This window comes from Petaurus breviceps, unplaced genomic scaffold (assembly GCF_028583685.1).
Source record: "Petaurus breviceps papuanus isolate PSGF00001 unplaced genomic scaffold, PetGlider_PUasm1.0 90784, whole genome shotgun sequence".
Taxonomy (NCBI): Eukaryota; Metazoa; Chordata; class Mammalia; order Diprotodontia; family Petauridae; genus Petaurus; species Petaurus breviceps.
Window position 1 is genome coordinate 13,537,422 of NW_027187345.1, and position 25,426 is coordinate 13,562,847.

General features: G+C 38.2%; 1 protein-coding gene across 1 annotated transcript in view; it reads left to right on the forward strand.

Annotated features, from left to right (window-relative positions):
* Positions 1 to 25,426, forward strand: part of SHPRH (SNF2 histone linker PHD RING helicase) — a 136,221-nt gene that overhangs the window by 93,491 nt on the left and 17,304 nt on the right. Inside the window, exons 24-25 of the mRNA XM_069069732.1 lie at positions 545 to 616; positions 3,059 to 3,247. Coding sequence (XP_068925833.1) covers positions 545 to 616; positions 3,059 to 3,247 — 261 coding nt within the window. The remainder of the gene's footprint in view (positions 1 to 544; positions 617 to 3,058; positions 3,248 to 25,426) is intronic.

Consider the following 25,426-nt stretch of genomic DNA (forward strand, 5'->3'; position numbering starts at 1 on the left):
GAAGTGTAAGAAGGAAAGAATCACTTTCCACTTTTACTATGAAAGCAGAGGGTGTCAAAAGATTACTTTATTGAAGAAATGGCATCAAAGTTAAGCCTTGAAGGAAGACACTTACAGATTGGCAGTCAAAAAAAGTGAAATCTAAAGGCATAAAAGAGGAAATGGGAAATGGAGAATGGTTCACATTGCCTAGAATCTAAATCATTAAAGAGAGTACTATGAACTTTCTATTTCATGCTGTAGGCATTGAGCAACCCACAGTGATATTACCATAATACATTATAAAATTACAGAATCACCACATTATAAATATTACTGGAGCAGGAGAGATTGGAGGTGGGATAGGTTAAAGGCAGAAAGACTGTACTTGTAAGTAACATTTGGAATAGTGAAGGCAGCAAGAGATGGGACCACACGAGTGATTTCACATTATACTTTAATGTGAGCTCTAAGGTTATTTGTCATATTTCAGCTGCATGATTAGTCCTGAAAACATTTGATGAATTTTTAATTTTTCTTTTTTTTTCTTAATAATATTTTATAGTCTCAGGATAAGACCACAGGAGGAATAAATCCAGAGCCTTGTCCAATCTGTGCTCGGCAGCTGGGGAAACAGGTAAAATAATAATATTGTGTTACCTTTATATAACAGTCTACAGTTTGAAAATATTAGCTTATTTGAACCTCAGAGTAATCTGAGTTAGGTAGAGCAAATATTATTATCCCTCTTTTTCTGGTGATAAACAGAGGCTTTTGGGGGTAAAGTGACCTGGCCAAGGTCTCATGGCTAAGTAAATGCCACTAAAGAGACTGGAGCAGGTTTCCTATGCATAGTGCCTGCCTTCTGCACTACCCCTTCTTACCAGTTTTTAGAATTGTTCAATCTGTAGTGAATCCTTTGAGATTTGAGGGCCATGGATTATACAAAAGAGAGTAAAAATAAAAAGAGAAAACATTTTCATGTACCTTTTAGGTTCCATCTATTATTACATACAGTCTTAGAAAAATGCATATCTTTTAAGAACTTAGACATCATCTAGTCCAACCTCTTTTACAGAGAAGAATACTAAGGCCCAGAGAAATTTAATGTTGTGCCCAAAGTCATCTAACTAATTAGTGGAAGAGCCAGTGTCAGAACCCAGATCTTATGATTCTGGCAGCGGTGTTCTATCTTCTACTAGCAGTCAGACATTTCTAGAGTGAGCCATCTTATTTAAACCAAGTTTTGAGAATATGTAATTATACTTCTTGCTTTATTCCAAGGACTTAATTTGAAATATGAGTAAACCTGACTTAAATTTGTGTGTTTGACTTGGTTTGCTAGCAGTTGTTTAGAAATAGAGTGCAAAGAATGTGTTTATTTGGCCTTACAAAGGTACATTCACCTGGCTCTGTGGAGGACTCTGTAGTATACTTAGCTCTTTTAAAATGCCATGAGTTCTGGTTTTTAATCAGATCAAAAACATAGCTTCTTCTTGTGGTGAATTAGAGTGCCTTTTAGAAGTATATTGTACCAGTCAAAAAGTGTCAGTGACCATTCTTTTGTGCTTGTTAGTTCACAGAAGTTTTTAAGATGAAGGTAGTATTTGCTTTCCTACAGAGGAGGCAAACATTTACATCAACACAGTGGATAAACTCTTGCCATATATAGTGTTGTAGGAGGAATCTGGAAGAGCAGAAGCAGTAGAAAGAGCACTTGCTGCTTAGGGGGACAGAGGACCTGGGTTCAAATACTGCTTTTGTCACTTATTAAATTGTGTGACTTTGAGTAAGTTAGTTCCCCATACCTATGTAGCACATAATACATTACAGAGCACCCTCATTTTATAGATGAGGGAAAATGATTTGACCACGAAGACATGGCTAGTTGGGGTCAGAGTCAGAAGTCAAACCCACATACCTCCTGGCTCCAGAACTGGTGTACTTCATACTGTGCCACATCTCTTCCCACCATATGTCTTCCCATATATGTATGGTTCCATCATCAAGTCTGTATACAACAAAGAAAATGGACAATTCTTGATCTCTGATCTTTAGGAGATCATTACAGACAAACTTGTGTACATCAGTATGTGCAAATATATAAATATTGAAGAAAGTATTGAAATATTTTTAGTATTTTTTTAAAAAGTGCATTCATATTTTTTGTGGCTGTTAATGAAAAGTTAAATGTGAGTTCCATGATCAGGAAAAATTGTCCCTTAGTTTCCAGGCTTTGTAGCAAAGGTAGAATTTCTGACATTTTTTGGACAATGGAAGGATGCTTTGGCTGACTACAGAGATTGTACTCCAGAAGTTAAGTAGGAAAATGGTGTTAGTTGTTACAAGTAGTTACTCAGTCTCTGCCTGAATAATTAGTCAGGTAAGCATTTATTGAGCATCTGTTATATGCTAAGTTCTGGGAATACAAAGATGGACAAAAGATAGCCTCTCCTCTCAAGGAATTCAGTCTAATGTCAGAGACAACATGCAAACAACTATGTACATGCAAGAGATATGTATATAAAGTATATTGGGAGGGAATATAGAGGGAAGGCACTAGCAGTAAGAGGGATCAGGAAAGGCTTATTCTAGAAGGAATGATTTTAGCCGGGACTTAAAGGAAGACAGAAAGCAGAGATGAGGGGAGAGAGTTAGTTCCAGGCATGAGGGTCAGCCAGTGAAAATGCTAGTAGTCTAGAAATGGAATGTCTTGTGTAAGGAACAGCAAGTCAATATCAGACCACAAAGTATGTGGAATGGGGTGAGTAAGGTATAAGAAGACCAGAAAGTAGGAGAGGGTCAGGTAATAAAGGGCTTTGAATACCAGAGAATTTTGTATTTCAGCCTGCCGGTGATAGAGATAGGTTCTTTTAAAAAAAAAAGGAAACAAACAAAAATAATCATATATTTCTGGTTTGCATTTAAAGAATACTAGGGCTGTTCATCATTGAGGAGCTAGAATTACAACTTTTTCAAATTCTTTCCTTCCCACCTAGAACAAAAATTGAATGTTTTTACCTTTTTAGAATCTTTGATAGCAACCCACTGAGCTGTGGCTCTCTGGTTTTTCCTTTAGTGGGCAGTATTGACCTGTGGGCACTGTTTTTGTAATGAATGCGTTGCCATTATCATCGAGCAGTACAGCGTGGGCACCCGCAGAAGCTCAATTAAGTGTGCCATCTGCCGACAGACAACTTCACATAAAGAAATCTCCTATGTCTTCACTGCAGAGACTGCAAACCAGGAAGAGGATATTCCTGTGAAGGTAACAATAATTCAAGGGCATGTTAAAGCACAATTTGGAACAAAATGATGGGAGCAACTGTATCTGCCAAATGACAAGAGTCATCAGAAAAAAATTGGATGGGGAGGCTACAGACATTAACAATTATCCAAGGCACAGTCTCTCCATGAAGCCGTTCTCTGCCAGACGGCCCTGGAGGCATTAGCTTTGTCGCCGGTTTTCTCATTTTGCAGAAAACCAGAGGCAGTGTCCTTGTCCTTGCATGAAGAGCTGTAGACACAAACACCCCTGAAACCTGAGGCAGAAAAGGAGCATTGTTAAAGGGTTCTGTTTTCTTGTCACCTTCTTGGCCCCTGTAAATAGATAAGATTTGTGGTTTAATGGAAGTCTGTTTATAGAAATTCTCTCCTTTTTCCCCATTTGACCTGGGCAACTGAGAACAAGGATGTTTCTCACTGCTGTATGGCAAAGCTGAATTTAAAATATAGGCATTAAGTGAGTGAATGTTGCCACAAGAGGGAGACAATGATCTATTGGATCATAGATTTATTGTCAGAAGGAACATTAGAGATGAATTGGTCCTTATTTTGTGGATGAAAAGCCTTAAACCAATGGGTTAAATATCTTATCCAGGATCATATAGGTAGTACATAGGAAATATAGGATTTGAACCCAGGTCTTTTGACTACAAATCTGTTTCTCCTTCCAATCAATCAATATTCAAGTATTTACTATGTGCCAGAAACTGTGTTCTATGAATACACATAAAAAGAATGAAACCATCCATGCTAGCAGGAAGCTGTTGTTTTTCAGTCATGTCTGACTCTTTGTGACCCCTAGTTGGAGTTTTCTTGGGGAAGACAACAAATACATTTAAGTGTATATGCAGAATAAATATATATAAAGAGAATAAATAAAAATACATACTAAGCTGTTAAAAGTCCAGGTATTTGTGGAGGGGAGATCCCAGTAGTCGAGAGACTCAGGATAGACTTCATGTTAAAAGCAGTGTTTGAGCCACAAAGGTAGAGGTCAGGAAGTGTGAGAGAGAGAGAGAGAGAGGCTGGAAAGAGAGGTTGGTGCCAGGTTGTAAAGGTTTAAAAAGCTAAACAAGGGAGTTTGTATTTTATCCTGTATTGTGTTATTGTGAAGTTGGAAGGGAGAATCTAGAGAACAAGAGAAGGAATTTGAGAGAGGTATCAGCATTGGCCTTGGGTCACAGAGAGTAATAATTTCCATTACTGCTCCTTTGGGGAGTAATATTGATGCTACAGCAGGTAGGTGGTACAATGGATAGAGTACCAGACCTGGAGTTAGGAATACTCATCTTCCTGAGTTCAAATCTGGCCCCAGATACTTACTAGCTATGTGACACCCTGGGCAAGTCACTTAACCCTATTCACTTCAGTTTCTTCAACTATAAAATAAGCTAGAGAAGAAAATGGCAAACCACTCCAGTATCTTTGCCAAGAAAACGCCAAATGGGGTCACAGCGTCAGACCATGACTGAAAAACAACAACAATATTGATGCTTTCTGACTTTTTTTAAGGTCTGCATTTTTTTTTTAAATTTTTTTTTTTTTTTTTGCGGAGGGAAGAGGGTAGGGCAATTGGGGTTAAGTGACTTGCCCAAGGTCACACTAGTAAGTGTTAAGTGTCTGAGGCCGAATTTAAGCTCAATTCCTCCTGACTCCACGGCTGGTGCTCTATTCACTATGCCACCTAGCCACCCTGTGCATCTTTCTTAATGGAGTAGAGTCAGTGACTCATGTCAAAAGTTTAGACAGGTGATGCTGATGCAGGTTGTTATGCGAGAGGTAAAAATAAAAGTGGAACTGAAATATTAATCATTTCACAGTGGCTATTTTCTTTTAGTTGTCTCTAGTAAAACCTGAATATTTTATTGGTGTTGTAGCTCCTGTGTTTGCTGTAAATCTGCCACGTATCTTTTTTTCATAGTTACTATTTATATTTAATTTCAGTGCAAAAGAATGTCATGAGTTTTTCATTTCCTCAAAATCCTTATCCAGATTCTTTGTTCATTCTTATTTATTTTCCTTATATGATTCAAGTGTACTGGTTCTACTTGTTTTTCCACTTTTTATTATTTTATAAAGTTCCTTCTAAATTTCTTTGTATTTCTCATACTTGTCTGTCTTAATGCTGTAACATTTCATTACATTAATGTGTCACTCTTTGTTCAACATTCCCCTATTGCTAGACATTAGGTTGCTTCCCAGTTTTATTGCCACTACAATTAATGCTGCTAGGAAAATCTTGTAACAGCTTCTATAAAATCTTTGATAATGTCAGGGCATATTCCCAACAATGGAATTATTAGGTCAAAGGATATGATTATACCACTACTCCTAAGTAACACTTAAAATATTTTTCAGTGGTCCTCTTATTAGTCCTATCATATGTAATAACTTGATTTTCTCTTCCCTCCACTCCCTACCATTAATTAAGTTCCTAGTTTGAAGGAACATGCTAGGCACTAGCGATACAAGAATTAGAAACAGTGTTATCCTTGACCAAGGGACTTTCAGTCTAACAGTAGGGTTACAATGTGTACTAACTAAATATGATAAAATGTAGAACGTAATAAGGGGAATGGAAAATTCCAGAGAACTATAAGAAAATTTGAGAAGGGGAAACTGATTTTCAGTGGAGGGAGATCACAGACGACCATACAGAGGAGATAGTATATGAGGTAAGTCACATAGAAAGAAGAAAAGTTGTTTTGTTTCGTATATTTCTAGATCTCCCTATCTTGCCAAAGGTTGAAGTACAGTGGCTTCTCACAGGCCCAATCCCACTATTCATTGGCATAGGAGCTTTGACCTGTATTATTTCCAGCCACTCCACAGGCAGCTTAGTGGCTCACTATTCTTAGGGGTTTATTGGTGCCAGATTTAGTGCAGCTACCAGATCAGCTTCATCCATTACAGCTCAGAACTACTGAGCTCAACCAATCCATCAGTGGTACTGGGAATCATAGGCATTCACCACCACAACTCTTCTGATAAAGGAAGATTTCAGCTATGGAGGGAATGTGATTGAGACATGGGAAGTGGCCTACACAACCATACTGGCAATAAAGTACAGGGAAAATTTGGGGATTAGCTAGCCATCTCATTTGGCTTCAACATAGAGTATTTGAAAGATCATGGGATTTAGAGCTGGAAAGACTCATTAGAAATCATTTAACCCAGTCCTCCCATTTTACGTATGAGAAGAATAAGGTCATTGGAAATCAAACGTCTTGTCGAAGATAACAAGTAGCAAAGCTGAGGAATGAGTGAAATATGACTGAAAAGGAAGGTTGAAGCTAGGTGATTGAATGTAAGCTACTTGAGGGCAGGGACTGCTTTCATTTTTTGCTTTGTACTCCCAGTGCCTAACATTTAGTAGCTGGTATGTAATAGGCATTTAACAAATATTTGTTGAGTTATTGATTGTGCAATGCCCACATGCCAAATTAAGGTTTTGTATTTTGTCCTACAGGGAGTAGAGAACCCCTGATACTTTTTGATCAGGGAAGAGACATGGTCAGACTTGTGCATTAGGAAGATTAGTTTGTCAGTTGTACCAAGGATGAATTGGAGAGGGGACTAGAAGTAGACAGACCAGTTAGAAACTCTATTGCAGTAGTCCAGGTAAGAAATAATTTAATTCAACTCAGTGAACATTATAAAGTGCTTACTCTGTGGCAAGCGCTATGGTGAGTACAAGGGATATAAAAGTGTACATGAAATAGTCCTTGTCCTCAAAGGACTCCTTTTCCACTGGATATGTTGAAGATGTGAGTTGTGACTGTGTGAGTGGAGAGAAGGGAGAGGTACAAGAGACTTTGTGGAAGTAGAATCAATAAGACTAACTGATTAGATGTAAGGGAGGACTTCTAATTAGATGTAAGGGAGAGATTTCTAACCGGTATAACTGGGAAGGTGGCAGTGTTGTTTTTCCTTCATTCTGGAAGAGGACCATGACATCAGGAAGGTGATGCCAAGACTTGCGAGTGAATTGGGTTTAAGTGGGGAAGGTCTGTACAAAGTCACCAGCCTCACTTTATCCTCTGGAGCTATCTGGGTCCAGTGGCAAGATATAGATCAGTATGACTGGAGATGGCCCCTAGAAAGAGGACGTAAGTAGGTTTTAGTGGAAAGATGTTTACCTTGGGACAGGTTGATTTCGATCTACCAATAAGAAATACAAGCTAAGTCTAACAAGTAGTTAGAAGTATTGGACTTGAACTGAGGAGAAAAGTTAAGAATTACATATATAAATGGGTATAGAGGATAGCAACTTTCCTAGCCCTGAGCATGAGGTGTACTAGTAAGAAAAGAAATGTTTAGGTATTCCTGCAAACCTACAGTAGAGTTGGAGAAGGTAGAGAGGAAAGAAAAAAACAGGAGAGTAACAACAAAAAGAGGAAGGAGATAGAGAAGGGGATGGAAAGCTTCAGTTGATCTCTCCTTTTTATCTATAAGAGTACTCAGTCTCATCTATCCTCAGATACCCTTCCCCAATCCTGTCAGCACCTTAGGCTGTTGTCTTTACATCTTTCCTTTCCTTCACTAATAAACTTTCAGAAAATGAAGTCCATATGCCACTTCCTCACTGTCTACTTCTTCCTCAGCACCCTGTAATGGCTTTTTCTTTTTTGTTCCGGATGTGCTGCTGAAATTGCTCTCTGTGAGGTCACCAGGAAGGAGAAGGGAACAAGCATTTATTTAATATTTTATTTTTTCCTAATTACATTTAAAAGCAATTTTAACACTCTTTTTTTCAAATTTTGAGTTTCAAATTCTCTCCCTCTCTTCTCTCCCCTCCATTGAGAAGGTAAGCAGTTTGACATAAGTTATACATGTGTAGTCATGCAAAACACATTTCAATGTAAGTCATGCTGTGAAAGGAAACACAGACAAAAAAAAACAAGAAAACTAAAGTAAAGAAAAAGTGTCTTTGACAGCACGTTTCATCATAAGTCCTTCAGAAATATCTTGGATCATTGTATTGCTGAGAATAGCTAAGTTAGTCATAATAGATCATCATACAATATTGCTGTTACTTTGTACAGTATTCTCCTGGTTCTATTCATTTCACTTTGCTTCAGTTCATGTAAGTCCAGGTTTTTCGAAGAGCATCCTGCTTGTCATTTTTTAAAGCACACTAGTATTCCATCACAATCATATACCGCAAATTGTTCAAGCATGCCCCAATTGATGGGCCTCTCCTCAATTTCCAATTCTTTGCCACTAATAAAAGAGCTCCCATAAATATTTTTGTTCACATAGATCCTTTTCCTTTTTGTTTTTTATCTCCTTGGGATACAGACCAAGTAGTGGTATTATTTGTTCAAAGGGTTTTATAGTTCTTTGGACCTAGGAAAAAGTATTAAGCACCTACTATGCACTAGACACTGTGCTAACTCCTTTACAAGTATCATCTCGTTTGATCCTCACAACAGCCCAAAGAGATAGGCAATATTATTGTCTATATTTTACGATTGGAGAAAATAAGGCAGATTAAATGACTTGCCCATTTAAGGTCACACAGCTAGTAGGTTTCTGAGACCAGATTTGAACTAAGGACTTCGTGACTCCAGGCCTGTTGCTCTATTTACTGCACCCCCTCGATGCTGCCAGTAGATGATTAAGTCACTTAATGATCCTTATTGAAGCATAAGAGGAAAGGACACTTTTGCTCAGGGAAGAAGGAAGAGAGAAGAAATCAAGGAATCGTTTCTTAAATACTTACACTCTACCATGTACTGTGCTAAGCCCTGAGGATACAAATACAAGCAAAAAGAAAGTTCTCATCCTCCAGGAGCTTCCATTTTAATGAAAGAAGAAAACACCCAAAAGGAGGGTGTGAGGCAGTAGGGAGTAGGGGAGAATTGAGGAAGGCAATAGCAATAGGCAGAACAGTGAGAAAGATCACGAATTGAATCAGGCAGATAGAGCCATGTTCACAGAAGCAGGAGAAATAGGTTTTGTCAGCTGCTACAAAAGTTCAGGTGGTGTGGGCACTGGCCAGGGTCACTAGTGACCTCACAGAGAGCAATTTCAGTAGCCGGAACAAAAAAAAAAAAAAGCCATTACAGGGTGCTGAGGAAGAAGTAGACAGTGAAGAAGTGGCATATGGACTTCATTTTCTGAAAGTTTATTAGTGAAGGAAAGGAAAGATGTAAAAACAACAGCCTAAGGTGCTGACAGGATTGGGGAAGGGTATCTGAGGATAGATGAGACTATCAGTCTTATAGACAAAGAGGAGAGAGAAATTGAGCTTTCCATCCCCTTCTCTATCTCCTTCCTCTTTGTTGTTACTCTCCTGTTTTTTTTCTTTTCTCTCTACCTTCTCCAACTCTACTGTAGGTTTCCAGGAATACCCAAACATTTCTTTCCTTACCAGTACACCTGATGCTCAAGGTTAAGAAAGTTGCTGTCCCCTAGCTTAAGACATTTTACCAAAGCCAAAAATCAAATCTAAATTAATACAAATAAGAACTGGCAATCAGACTTCATGTAGTGAGATCTGGGAGGTGATTAGCATAGCCATCAGCGAGTAAATAATACCACACCCTTTATGAGCCTGAATCGTTACTCTATAATTTAGAACATCTTTTCATTTGGTAGAAGCCATTTCAAAAGCTTGAGATGGAGGTCAGAAACAGTTATATTTGATGTCATGCTGTCAGTATTATCCATTTATTGTATTTTTTTGTGCTCTGGCTTTTTCCTTTATTACTGTTAACAAACATGAGAAATAACTGACATTTGATAGGATTGTAAGATTACCAAATTTGTTTGCGTAATAGGTGCCCTCTTAGTGATAAATAAATGTTCTTTAGGGCAGACAGGTGGCCCAACATGGTATCTGTTATGAAGCAAAAGGATTTATCCCTTCCTCACTCCTTCAGCCCACCTTAGACTACTTCCCACTACATTGGCCTCTGCCTCTTCTGCCATCTTGGCTTGCTGCTTCCTGTCACAGTGTCCATGTGCCATCACTGGTGCTGCTTAGTGCTGCCTCTACCTACTGTCTTCTCAGGCTCCCACTGTTTTTTTCCTGCTGATCTTGAGGAAGGTCTCCACCCAGACACCACCTCCCCTATTTTATGGCTGAAAAAATGGCCTTAGTAAATCTATTGTAATGTGAGTAAATACAATATTTGATCATTTAATATCTGTTAAGTTTTTTGAAAATCAAAAATTATTAGGTCATTCCATCTCCAAATTCAGGATTTTTCCCCTTAAAGAATGTTGTCTAGCAAGTCTTATATTCTAGAAAAACAGTCTTAAAGATGTATTTGAAACATAGAGATATTTGTATTGTCTGTATTCGTATTTTGCTCGAGGGTTTCATGTGAGACCTCCCTCAGAAACTTAACAGTATAATTTCAAATGGTATCCTCCAGAATGTGGTTGATATATGGATTACAAATATTCTAGTGGTATAAAAGAATATTTTAAAAGAATATTAGAGACCCTTACTTGTTTAGCTATTTGGAATCCAGAAATTCCAAATACTGCATCATACAGAGACTAATACTGCATTAATAATCCCCTGACCTGAGAAGTCAATTTGCAAATTGCAGTTTGCAAGTTGGATTTGCAAATCTCTTTTTTATGATTGTACTTACATTAAGTGAGTGAAACATTAAAACCATTTCTGCATTTACTTACTTTAACAATACACATGGCAGGGTGGAGCCAAGATGGCGGAGTAAAAGCAGGATCTCCCCATTGCTCCGGCTTCCACCTTCCCCAATCCATGTAAAAAGGGACTCTGAACAAACTTTGGAGCTGCAGAACCCACAAAATGACACAGAGAAACTATCCTCCCTCTGAGGACAACCCGGCAGGCTGTCAGGAATCGGCCAGGGCAGTGCTCTGGGAACCGAGCCCAGCCCCACGCCAAGGCTTTAGCCCCAGGGCAGGCCTGACCAGCCACCAGCCAGAGGGACTCCAGATCTGTAGCAGCTGTGGCCACTTCCAGAATTATCAACACATAGATGCGAAGGACAAAGTGAGAGGTCAGTGCAGTCTGGACTTTGGGACCCAGAAAGTGGGAGTGCGTGGCTTGCCGGCACAGCCAGCCAGCGCCACGTGTCTGCTTCAGCTCCTGGCCTGCAGAATGTAGGGGGACCAAGCACCAGTCTGAGGGGTAATCATTCTTGCTTTAACCTTCTTGGATCTGGATTGCAGTCTAGGGTGGAGGTCCTGGGGTGTGTGTCCAGCTTGCCAGAGTCTGTGGAGACCTCAGGGCACCCATCTAATACCTCCAGCAGCTGAGAAAACCCCAGCATTTGGGGGAAAGCTCCCCTGCCTGGTGGCAGAGTCCTACTGTGGCAAAAAGCCCATGGGTCAAGTAACTGAGGGGCAACATGACCAGGCAAAGGAAACAAAGCAGGCAGAAGATTCCAACATTAGACTCCTATTTTGGGGACAAAAAGGAGCAAAGCATGGAACAGGAGGAAGACAGTGAAGTCAGAACTCCTGCACCAAAAGCTTCAAAGGAAAATACAAACTGGTTACAGGCCATAGAGGACCTTAAGAAGCAGATAAGAGAAGTGGAGGAAAAATTGGGAAGAGAAATGAGAATAATGCAAGAAAATTATGAAATGAGGGTCAACAGCCTGACTGAGGAAAATACTACCTTAAAAAAATAGGCCAACTCAAATGGCAAAAGAGGCTCAAAAAGGCAATAAGGAGAAGAATGCCTTAAAAAGCCAAATTTGCCAGATGGAAAAAGAATCTCAAAAGCTCAATGAGGAGAATCATTCCTTCAGAATTAAATTGGAGCAAATGGAAGGTAATGACTTTATGAGAAATCAAGATGCTGTTAAACAGATCCAAACAAATGAAAGAATAGAAGGCAAGGTGAAATATCTCCTGGGAAAAACCACTGACCTGGAAAATAGATCCAGGAGAGATAATTTAAAAATTATTAGACTACCTGAAAGCCATGATCAAAGTAAGAACCTAGAAATCATCCTCCAGGAAGTTCTCAAAGAAAACTGCCCTGATGTTTTAGAACCAGAGGGCAAAATAGAGGTTGAAAGAATCCACCAATCACCTCCTGGAAAAAAGATCCCCAAAAGAAAACTCCTAGGAATATTATAGCCAGGTTCCGGAATTCCCAGATTAAGGAGAGAATATTACAAGCAACATGGAAGAAACAATTTTAATATTGTGGAAACACAGTCAGGATAACCCAGGATCTGGCAGCTTTTACATTGAGGGATCGAAGAGCTTGGAATATGATATTCCAGAGGTCAAAGGAGCAGGGATTAAAACCAAGAGTCACCTACCCAGCAAAACTGAGTATCGTGTTTCAGAGGAAAATATGGTCATTCAGTGGAATAGAGGATTTTCAAGCATTCTTGCTGAAAAAACCAGAGTTGAATAGAAAATCTGACATTCAGATACAAGAAGCATGAGAAGGTAAACAGGGAAAAGAAATCATAAGGAACTTGTCAAAGTTGAACTATTAACATTCCTACATGGAAAAACAATAATTGTAACTTATGAAACTTTTTCTCAGTTGAAGGGAATAGAAATATATATATGTCTATATATGAGGGTATATGGGCATATGAATACATATGTGAATGTGTGTATATATGTTTACAGGTATACATAGATAGAAGGCACAGGACCAATTTAACAGGAAGGGATGATACTTAAAAGGTGAAATTAAGAGGTGAGAGAGGAATATAATGAGAGGAGATGAGGAGAGACAGAATGGGGTAAACTATCTCATATAGAAGAGGCAAGGGAAAATGGTTACAATGGAGGGGAAGAATAGGAAGGCAAAAGGGAATGGGTCAACCTTATTCCCATTGAATTTGGCTTGAGGAGGGAATGAAATACACACTAAATAAGGTATCTTACCCTCCAGGAGAGTAGGGGGGGAGGGGATGAGAGGGGGGATGATGGAAGGGAGGACAGGCTGGGGGGGGGAGGGAAGTTGGAAGCACCCACTTTTGAAAAGGGACAGGATCAAAGTATAGAATAGAACAAGTGGGAGGTGGGATAGGAGGGAGAGAAATATAGTCAGTCCTTTACAATATATCCACTATGTTACTGTTTTGCATTAGCCACACATGTACAGCCTATACTGAACTGCTTATCTTCCCAGTAACGGTGGGTGACAAGGGAGGATGGGAATGAATCTGGAATTCAAAGTTTTAAAATCAAATATTCAAATATATATATACATATATATCTGTGTGTATATATATACTATTATTAATACTATCTTACATGTAATTGGGAAATAAGATATACTGGCACTGGGGCATAGAGATCCACTGGAAAAGTCAAAATGGGTATGGGAGAAAATATGGGAGAGATCAGATTGGAGGAGGGGATATCCTGTGGGACTGCTATTTTGGGGCGGTGGGTAGGGGAAAAATGGGGAGAAAATTTGTAACTAAAAATCTGGAGGAAATGAATGATGTAAATCAGAAGTTAATATAGCATTTGAAAAAAAAATTTTAAATACACATGACAGTTTTTTCAGTATTTCTAAATGACCCTTGGAACTCAGTAGTCACTTCATAAAGCAAACAAAATTCCCCAGCAAGTTCTGACAGACACCAGGCATTTTGGATTGTGAGGAGGCCCTCTTTGGCAGGACACACACCTCACGTGGTGTGCTCTCTGTGTCCTAAATCTGGCTGCATTTCATACAGAGGATTTCTTGCCAGCAAAAGCCCTGACCCCATAGTGGGGAAGAATCCTTGGTATAAATGACTCCTTGCCCTTAGGGAAATACTGCATGGATGTGGGTATTCACCCACAATGAATCAGATTTCTCTACAACTTCTTAATCCTTTGCAATTTCTGCATGCTGATATAAAGTATTCTACTCTTCATCTTGTAGAAAAATTACTTATTAACTTAAAATCCCCGAGAGACTTTCTGTGGGTTTCTATTTGGCTTTCATTCTGTTGGGGCTTTTTTAAAATTGATTAAGGGTCATTCATTGAAGTCACTGCTAAATGTGATTAAAATTTTTTAAGTGGATTGGAAAAATTCTGACTTTTCAAATAAGCATAAAATAGATTGACAAACTTCACTAGTAAACAAATTCAGAGCCGTCTAAAATACTTTAGAGGCTATAGAAGGCCATGCACACAAACATTGTAAGCAAATGACATCTTAAGCAGAATATGTGCCACACAAATATCATAGAATGTTTTACATCCACCCTGAGTTTCCATTCTGTTTAATTCAGTCTTAGTGTTCTGTTACAGTTAGTCTAGAGCCACAATAACTTGTTTATCTAATAGTAAACCCCTTGTACTGAAAGAGCTTTTTAACTTAAATTTATCTTTTGAAGTGTTTGTTTACCCTTTAATTCAACAACAGCAACAACAAGAAGCGTTTATCAAGTGCCCATTTATGTTCAGTGCACTGTGCTGCCTACTGGAAGAGTACACAGCTCCTGTCCTTATAGACCTCTCCTTTTTCTATTGAGGGAACAAACCACCTACATTCACAACTTTGCAGTCATCCTTGACTCCTGATTCTCTCCTGCCCCACTTCTCCAGTAAAGACTGAGTTCAAATCCTGCCTCAGGCATTCGCTAGCTGTGTCACCATGGACAAGTCACTAACCTTTGTGAAAATGAATTTCCTCATTTGAAAAATGGGGTCAGTAGTGGCACTAATTCACAGGGTGGTTGTGAGAACAAAATGAGGTCACATTTATAAAGTGCTTTGCAAATCTTAAAGCCTAGTTATCGTTAACTGTTATCATCTCACCATCATTATTATCATCATTAATAGTATGAGGGAGAAGAGGAATAAGTAGTTATATAGCATCTATTCTCTTTAAAAATACTACTTCATTTGATCTTCACAACAACCCTGCTAGGTGGGTGCTATTATCATCCTCATTTTACAGATGAGAAAACAGAGAGAGGCTACATGACTTACCCAAAGTCACACAGCTAGTGTCTGAGGCTGGATTTGAGCTCACATCTTTCTGCCTTTAGGCCTAGCACTCTATCTACTGTGGCACCAGCTGCCTTATTATTGTTATTATTCAGTCAGTTGCCAAATCACATCCTTTGTACTTGCACAACATCTCTCATATTTTTCCCTTTTTCCTTCACTCACACAGCTGCTACCCTAATTCAGGCCTTTATCACCTCTCATTCAGACTATTGAAATAGATTCCTAATTGTTCTCCTTACCTCTAGTCTTTTCCCCTATCCATTCCATTCTTCACACAACTGGTAAAGTGATATTCCTAAAGCAGGTAGGACCATGTCATTCTCCTCCATTGCTTCCTGTTGCTTCTGGGATCAAATTTATAGTCTAATAGCATCTAAAGCCCTTTGCCACCTGATTCCAGCCTGTCTCTCCATAATACATTACACCTCTTCACTCACAGTGGTCCAGCCAAAGCAACTACATAGTTGTTTCTTACACACGGTGTTCTCTTTCCATCCATCTCCTGGAATCCCTAGTTTCCTCCAAATGTCACTTCAGATGCTACTTCCAACAGTAGGCATTTTCTGGTCCACCCAATTGATAGTGCCTCCCCCCCCCCAAAAAAAAAATAGCATATCCTGTATTTGTTGTATATGCTCGTATACATGTTGTCTCCCTATAGAATATAAGCTCCTTGAAGGCAGGATTGTTTTTCTTTGTATCCCCACTGCCTAACGTAGTGCATGACACATAGTAGGCACTTCAGAAATTCATACTGATTGGAATCTAGTAGTAGGTAAACCAATAAAAACAAATAGCTCTAATATAAAATTAACATCCTTAGGGTGGAGCAGAATGCTATTTGGGGGTGCAAGGACATTGTTACTAATAAGGGCAGGGTGTTGCTTATGTTTACAGGTAGTGCCCAGAAGTATGCTTAACTTGAAGAAAATTTAAAAGCTTTCTGCAATTCCTAACTTTACTTTTTTGAAATAGTTATGCAAAATTGTAGAAAAAGCACTGAGACAGTTTATTACAGCCTGAGGCAGCTGTGATTTTTCATAGAGTTAGATGAGTAATCATTAAGCAGTAATACCAAGTAGCAACTTGTGAATGCTCATAGTACCCAACATCGGCCTCAAGCATGTACTTGGACCAATATTCACCCATCCCCACCAAGCTCACAGGCAGCATGACTGCACTAAATTTGATCTGACTGTCACTGTTAGCACCACCAACATAGATAGGCTGTTCAGCATGTGGTGAACAGGTGCAGACAGAAATAAAACAATACATGCCAACACTTCCCAGCTGAAACTGTTCTGTAGGCCCTAAATTGTATAACAGTGAAGAGCCATTGAAGGAATTAGTTTCACTTCAAAAGAATTAGAACACAAAGGAGGTCAAGAAAGAAAAGAACTTTTGTGGGGACATAAAATGGAAAGTAAAAAAATGAATAAACTGAAGAATCTGTATAGAAACAGCTGTGGAGCCCCAGAGAAAATTTTGTGTTGAGCATCAACCCAAATATTCCTAGTCATCCCAATTGAAAACCTAATCCATCTTCCCTAAATGCCTCCTCAGCATCAGTGAATAAGGACATTTAGTTTGTTTGTTGTAATTGTTTTAATTACAAGATGAAAGTGTTATTTGTCCTCAGTTGTGAGGTTTAGTGATTTAGCTGTGATGGAGCTGACACTCACAGGCATTGTCAGAGGTCTTAAGAAGCTGCATATCTGTTATGTTACTCCAGACTATGACCACAAGCAGACTGAGCAGCCTCATCTCTTATGATAAAGACAGTTGTCTCTGCTAGATTATTGGAGGGAAAGGTCAGGGTCACACAATAAACAGAGTCATCTGTGAAAAGTTTCTTTCACGGGCCTGTGGATGACAGCAGAAGCAGCACAATGTAATAGAAAGCATTGAGTTTGATGTCAGGAAAAGAGCTGTGTTCAAATCCTTCCTCCAACATACACCAGCCTTTAGAACCCTTAGAAATCATTTACCCTCTGTGAGCCAGAAGTTTCCTCATCAGTTAAATGGGCATAATTTTCTGTCCTTCTGTAGTGCCTCCATCACAGATGTTGTAAAGGTTGAGTTATGATCATATTGCTTGCCTCTTCAGTGAATGGAGAAGGGGTGGGAAGGAGAGAATTTGGAACTCAAAATTTAAAAAAGAAAAGAATATTAAAGATAAATTATAATTTTCTTTAAAAAGAAAATGAAGGTTGAATGAGGTAATACCTATAAAAAGATTTTTTAAATACCAACTATTATCACTGTTAGAGAAGGTAAGGACCAAGAAAAATCACACAGTACTTAACACCAATATCTTTTTGTGATAGCTTTTTAAAAATTAAAATTTGACTGCTTATGCTTTGGGCAAAAGAAGTAGGAGTGACAGTGATAATTGAAACCTTGTTTTTAATAATAAAATCATCACCCTTTCATGGTATTACCAATGTCTAAAGACTTTATCAATTATGACTCTTGTAGTTCCTGTTCACATTTCTTTTAATTAGGTCAGGGTTTCATTGAATCAATATCGGGTGTCCCAAAAATCTCAGTACAGTTTTAAGTTTTAATAGCTTCAGAAGCATAAATATTACAAATTTACCTCCCAATATTGAAAGGTTAATTCTTCAGTTTTTTAAAAAATATTGATAGTTTCTTTTTAAAATTTAGTCAGTTATAACTATCTTATGTTACATCACTGTAACAGATTTTCAAATTTTGCAAAAACTTTCATCCTTTTCATCTGATGTTTATTTATGTCTATCCCTAGTAACAGAGGTCGGCCATTATCATTTCTTCCCTATTTGTAAGTTTAATTCTAGAGCAACATAAAATGCAGAATTAGATACATTTTACCATACTTCATGTTAGGGGAGAGATACATGTTGAGAAGTTTATAAGACCTCTATTGAATATCAAAAAATAACCAAGGATACCTTTTGTAAAAGAATATTTTATAATGTAAATATGTAAAGTTTATCCTTTTTGCTTGGTGCCTGTAATTCATTTTCGTTTCAACAGAAGTCATACTAAATTTACGTGGATTTTTAAAAAGAGAACAGAAATATAATTAGTTGCTAGGACTTTATTTGAATTCCCTCATCTTCAATAGGACCCACTAGAGTCTACTTCACCAGTGCACAGCTCTTGAGAATACAGGAGATCTCTTCCACATTTCAGTACTATAGTTTCTAATCTTACTCATCAGAATACCAATCTAGTAAAAATGACCTTTATCTCTTGAGAGTTGTCTTAGTAGAGTTCAGGCAAGTCTTGCTGAATTATTGGGGTCCAGAGTACAAGCCTTTCATCTGGTGACTAGTTTAGATAAGTTTTGAGAGACTTCTTACTGTTTTGGCTTCAAGATTCTTTTGACCACAGCAACTGTCAGAGACAATCTACTGAGTCTGCTTCAGTGAAATTACATATCCCTGGAGTACTTTTAAGTGGATATTTTTAAATTTTGTTTTATTGATATCTTTTATTTCTATATTATCATCATTTTCTACTTATTTCCCTCCCCTATCCCCAGTGAAATCCTCCTTGTGAGAAAGGAAAAAGTAAAAATATCCAATATAGAAACCTTGTCTGAAAATGTAGATGCTGTTCTGTCCAGTGATACCCTCTCTCTTTGCTGTGGAAGAAATGTTTTGTTCTCTTCTCTTTTTTTTTTCCCATTAATCAAAATTCAGCTTCATTTTGTTGATCTTTTCATTTACTATTTTTTGTTTACTTTTATTACATCTGTTTACTACATTTTTGTAGTTATTTTCTATATTACTATTTTGGTTTTTCTTTTCTCTGAATCAGTTCATCTAAATCTTTTCATGTTTCTCTGAATTCCTCAAATTTGTCATTTCTAAATGCATAGTGAATATTCCATTATATAAAATATATCACAATTAGGAACTCACTTTGTTTCCATTTCTTTTCTACCACAAAGAATCCTTCTATGAATTTTTTTCCCTTCTATTGGACTTTTATTCCTATTTCTTTAACTTCCTTGTAGTTTGTATGCCCACAATTAGTCACCTTTCTTGAATGATTACAAATTGAAATTCAAAACTATTAGACCTATCTATTCACTTCACCACCTAGCCACCCCTTTTTTGCTGAAGCATTTGTTACTTTATTTTATTTTATTTTACTTGCTTTTTGAGGGGGAAAGGCAGGGCAATTGGGATTAAATGACTTTGCCCAAGGTCACATGGCTAGTAAGTGTGTCAAGTGTCTGAGGCCAGATTTGAACTCAGGTCCTCCTGACTCCCTGGGATCTACCAACAATGTGTCAATGTGCCTGTCTTTCCACAGCCTGTCATCATTAACAATTTCTCTCTCTTGTCACTATGGCCAAGTGACATGCTTGGTATTAGTGATTAGAGCATGTTCAATGGACAGTTTTTTGTTTTTGTTTGTCCTTTTGAAGGGGGGAAGGCAGGTCAGTTGGGGTTAAGTGACTTGCCCGGGTCACACAGCTCACAAGTGTTAAGTATCTGAGTTCACATTTGAACTCAGGTCCTTCTGACTCCAGGGCTGGTGCTCTATTCACTGCACAACCTACCTCCCTGCAGTGGGCAGTTTTTGATAAATGTAGCATGTTATAAGAGAAAAAAGGACTGGACTTGGAGTCCAGAGATCTGGGGTCAACATCTCAATTCTTAACATTTCTTAACTGTGAGAGTAAAAGCAAATCATTTCATTTTTCTGAACTTGTACTGCCCACTTCCATGGCAATTATGAGGAAAAGTAGTTGATGCACTATAAAGTAAAACCTAAATATTAACTAGGTAGTAAGTAGTAGTATTTTAATAGACTATTCCAGAGGTGAGGACCTGCTGCCTTGGGGCCACATGTGGCCCTCTAGGCCCTTTGAGTTCAAGTTTCACAGAACAAATCCCCTTAATAAAAGGATGTAGGGGGCTGATGTAGTCCAGCCCCTTCATTTTTTAGGAGTAAACTAAAGCCAAGAGAGATTAAATGACTTGCCCAAAGGCAGTATTTCTAAAAAGATCAGTGGGTAATTGGCAGCTCTGTTTACAAGCATAATTTGCAAGTTATTCTGAAGAAATATGAGCAGTAGGGCTAGGACAACATTTACTTTGTCTTTTTGTTCTTCTTAGCACCTATCTCAGTTCTTTGCACATAGGATGTACCCTGTAAATATTTGTTGCACGAATAATCAAATGAGGACTCATCAGACTTGAGAAAGTGCTATATTTATTGCCTGTATAGATCAGTCTTGAAGCCTAATCTAATAGATTCCCCAAACTGGCTGCTAATATCTTATTCTAGCTGTGCCATGCCTTCTCTAGTTTGCCCATATTCCCATCAAAGAAGGGAAGGGAAATCAGCAGTCAGCAGAACCCTGCTTAATTTATCAGCATTGGAATGTTATATTATTCTAATTAATCATGTTTTTATTTTTTAACATTCATCACAGAGACAAAATAGTAGCTTTCCTTCCTGTTAATGTTTTATTTACAGTATTAATGTCATATGGTCCAACGTTCTGTCCAGATAAAAATGGCTTTCATAGATTAGTGCTAGAAAAGACTTAGGCATCATCTAGCTCTTCTCCCACATTTCTGTAGCACTTTAAAGTTTACAAAGCACTCTCCTCATAACCTGTGATATTAGTTTGTATAAAATTAAAAGTCAGAGAGGTGGTATGGTTTACCTAAGGCTACAAAAGCTAGGTAGTAGTAGAACCGAGATGGAAGCTTCTAGCGCATTCAGTCCTGCAACAAGCTTTTAAAAAGTGTTGAGTGTGTGCAGGCACTGTGTCCACTCAATGATCTTTCTTTTATACTATTTGTTACGTGCTAAACTCTTACCTCACACGATATCTTCTGAGGATTTTACTATGAGGCCCTCATGTTGTGCAGTAGAGTCACTCCAAATGAAATTTAACTTGGTGATGAAGATAGATTTTTTAGGTGCTCCTATTATAATAGACTAGAGGCTTCATGACATTTCCAAATCTTCATTTAAGATGCTGATGACCTCCAGACTAAACTCTAAAAAGTACCTTTTTGTGTGTTAATGGATCTCTTCTGTTCTTTCCAGAAGCTTTTACTTCCTTCTCAGAAGTCTGAGGATTTTAAGTACTTTGGCTTCTTGAAAGGGAAAGGGAAAGGGTTGTAGGCTTGTAGTTTTTTGGCACCTATTTTGTTTCATTAGCAGTGGTGATTCAATCTCAGCAAAGGTCCTCATGAAAAGTATTTGCATTTATTTTTGGTACAAAATAAAAGGAAAATTCCATTTTTTTTTAAATTTGCAAAACTGCGATGCCATTAGCCAACTTCTATATCTTCATTGGAGAAGCAGCAAAATGAACAGTATCACTGGTTTGTTTTCCTGCAGGTCTTGAGCTCAAATGATAGAATTGCACCACAGCCTAATTTCAACCTAGTTCTTTCTATTTCCCTCACTAGTGTTTTATTATGGATAAAATTCTAAAACATGCAAACCCATAAGGAACAAAAGACAGTATGCTTGCACTGCAAAAGATGTAGCAACACCATAGCAGGTGGTAAGTCAGATTTATATAACTATCTGGAAAAAAGACTCAGGTGTTTTCCCAAGACCTAAACTAATTTCTCTTAAATTCCTTAGTTGTCCTCAGACTAGGAAAGAAGAAAGAATGTAATCAGAGGACAAAGTCGTTTACGTTAAACTCAAACCTTTTCTTCCCAATATTCACCATTAGATTGTGGTCTAGCAGCTGTAAGATAGTTTCCTGCAATAAAATATAACTACTTCATATTTAAGTTTACTAAACTTACCCCATGATTCCCCCATTTGGTGCCTTTAGTATTCCTACTACCTAGGTCGCCATCCTCCCCTACCAGTTTCTACTTATCCAAATCCTAGCCATCTTTTAAGGTTGTTTGAGTGTTTATTCCTTGTAGCTTTCCAGTATACTCAAAAATGATCTCTTAGCTGAACTTCTGTTGTATTCATCCCAATAAACATTTATTAAGTGCTTTTTGTGGGCTAGACACTCGAATACACAGATTAAAAATGGCATAGTCCCTTCACATAAGGATCATACAGTATGATTGGGGGTAGTAGTTATAGTTTGCACAAAAATGTATTATAAAATATATAATGTGATAAGGACAAAGGAGAGATCGAGCACCTGAGGAGAATTTGGATAGAGATCACTATTAGCGAGGGGGAATTAGGAAAGGCTTTAGAGTGGTACATGACATGAATTTAAAATAAAAGAGGATTTCAGTAGGTTAAGTGATAAAGAGTTCTTTCCACAGATGGCTGAGACAACCTGTGTGAATGAAGCCAACTTAGTGGTTTAGAGCAAGATCAAAGAACAGTCAGGTATTGAGTTTGGTTGGAATATAGAGTGCTTGAAGGGGAATTTTGTAAAATAAGGCTAGAAGGGGTAGGCTGTAGCCAAACTGTGGAATACTACAAATGCCAAATTGAAAGGGGTATGTGGGTGTGTGTGGAGGTGTGTATTCCCATCTTATAGTTATTTGGGAGCTGTTAAAGATTTCTGATCAAGAAAAGACCTGGTCAGACCTATGCATTAGGAAAATTATTTTTACAGGATAGATTGGTGAGAGAGAAACTTGAAGCATAGAGGTCAGTTATCTGTTTTGATAATTCAAGTATGAGAGCTGATGTGAGCCTCAAATATTGAGAGAAGGGGACAAACATGAGAAATTTTGTTGAAGCAAAATCAGAATCTTGCATCCTGGATTTTTAAGCTAATTGGATGCAAAGATCAAGTCAAAGATGACTAACCTCTTTTATAACTATTTGGGAACTTGGCTATAAGCATTCATAGTTATATCCTCAGTGGTGGCTAGGTGTATAGAGCACTGGAGTCAGGACAACCTCAATAGAGGCCTCAGACACTTTAGCTAGGTGACCCTGTGCAAGCCAGTTAACCTCTGCTTTCTTTGGTTTCCTCATCTATAAAATGGGGATCACCTCATAAGATTGTTGTGGGAGTCACATTGTTGACTGATTGACTAATCATACAATTTTCACAGATAATGACAGGCACAGGGATAGATCTAGAGTATTCTAAGAAAATATGATGAGGAAATAGCACTATTAGAGAGATGAGGAAAGGCTCCCCCTAGAAGATAGCGCATGAACTGCCACTTGAAGGCAATTAGGTATTTTATGACATTTAGTTAAGGAGGCAAAGGAACAGCTATTGCAAAGGCATGCAAGTTTGTGGAACAAAGGTAATCCCTTATTCTTAGACTGGCCCTGGTATGAGGTACAAAAAAAATCAGCTTTACAAGGATATGGCAGGATAGGTATGGATAGATAGTGCTTGTTCTGAAAAAGTTCTGGGGTTTTAGATGACTTTGAACTCAAAAAAATTAAGCAATGTGATGTCGCAGCCAGAAAGTTAATGCAGTCTTAGGCTACATTAAAAGACATAACTCCAGGAATGAGGAGGTAACAGTCCTAGGGTATCCTGCTCCCATCCAACCTCAGCTGGAGTACCATGTTCAGTTGTAGACAACATAACTTGACAAGGACAAGCTGAAAGTTAAGGAGGGATGTAATTGCTGTCTTAAAGGGATTGAAGGGCTGTCACATGAAAGAGGGGATAGGCATGTTCCATTTGGCCCCAGAGGGCAGAATATGGAGCTGCAAAGTGCGTGGAAGTTACAAAGACATACTTAGGCTTGATGTCAGGAAAGATTTCCTAACAATTAGATCTTTCTAAAAGTAGAATGGGCTGCCTCTAGAGATGATGAGTTCTCCCTCTGCTTGGAGGTCTTAAAGCAGAGACTGCAGGACTAGTGCTTAGGTATGTTAGAATGGATAATTTTTGTGTACTGATTCGTCCAGATTGCTGCTGAGATCTCTTCCAGCTCAAATTCTGTGACTGATATGTGTTAGAAGTTCAGAACATGTAATAAATGAATGGATTCAAACCAGACTGTTTGTGAGTTATAAGCAGCACATGTAACATTAAAGGTTACAACCTTAATTTGTTTCTTATTGCTCATAGCATTGGAGTGTAGGGGAGAGGGGGAGGGGGGCATCATAGAACCCTGTAAACAAAATATTGTTATCTAAATAGAAATGCATAGACAATGGTTATTGAAAATCATCTCTTGTGATTTAAGGAAAGAAGTCTATGTCTTTTCACTGGTAGCAATTTAAAATGCCATCATCATAAATAAATAGGCTTGAGAGGGAGAAAAAATAATCCAAAATGTTCTCTCTTCATGTGGGAACCATGGGACCACTCCAAACATTGCTCCATAGATAGAATAGAATGTGAAAATTTTAATTGCACAATTTCCCTTTCTAATATGATCCTAATTCACTCATTCTCCTTTTGCCTAGCACAGCTACTTTACAGATTACTGGAAATGTTTTCAAAGGTAGCCCAAAGTAAACATGCTCAAATTACAGAAATCTCACCCAGATATGGGTCATCTACTGACCACGAGCTCTTCCTCATTTTCCAGGTTCTGGATCCCCCAGCCACTTTTTCATCATCTGTAAGAAGCAGGGATTAAGTCCTGCTGGCCCTAGCTTCTTGGGGCTCTTTGCCAGGCAGGGTTTTCACATTCTGGAACTCCTTGTTACTGACCCTTTAAAGCCTGAAGAAGCAAGTGTGCTGGGGCCAGGTAGTTCAGTATTTTTGCAAGGTTGTATTTTGGGTTTTTTTGTTTGGTTTTTAACCTATCTGGAGGTGGAAGACATGCTTTTTTTTTTTTTAGTTCTTGTTCTTAAATTGTCCCATCATCCTTAATCAAGATCTAAATCATCCTTCATTCATAGAGTCTCTCTCCCTTTACTCTACTTCATCTTTTGAAGTGTTGCCATTTTTTAAGGCCCAGCTTAAATGTCTCTTCCTCCAAGAAATCTTTCTTTATACTCTTTCCATCTTCCACTTCCCATGTAAGAGTAATCATTCACTCATATTTCTCATAGCCCCTTGCTTGGGCCTCTTTATTTCTTTGCATTTTGTCTCACTTTCCCTTTTTGTCTGTTTTTCCCTTCCTATTATTAGATTGTAAGATGTGTGAGAACAGTACTTAACTCTGTAACTCTAATCCCTTAGACAGTGCTCTCTGCACTCAATATTTGCTTAATGACTATTTCTAATTGAGTTGGATTAGATTGAATATTCTCTAGCTACTGCATATATACTTAACTGGTGTACCCCCTATTGATTATCTTTTCTCTGTCTTTGGATTGGTTTTGTTGGTGATGTATTTTGTCAT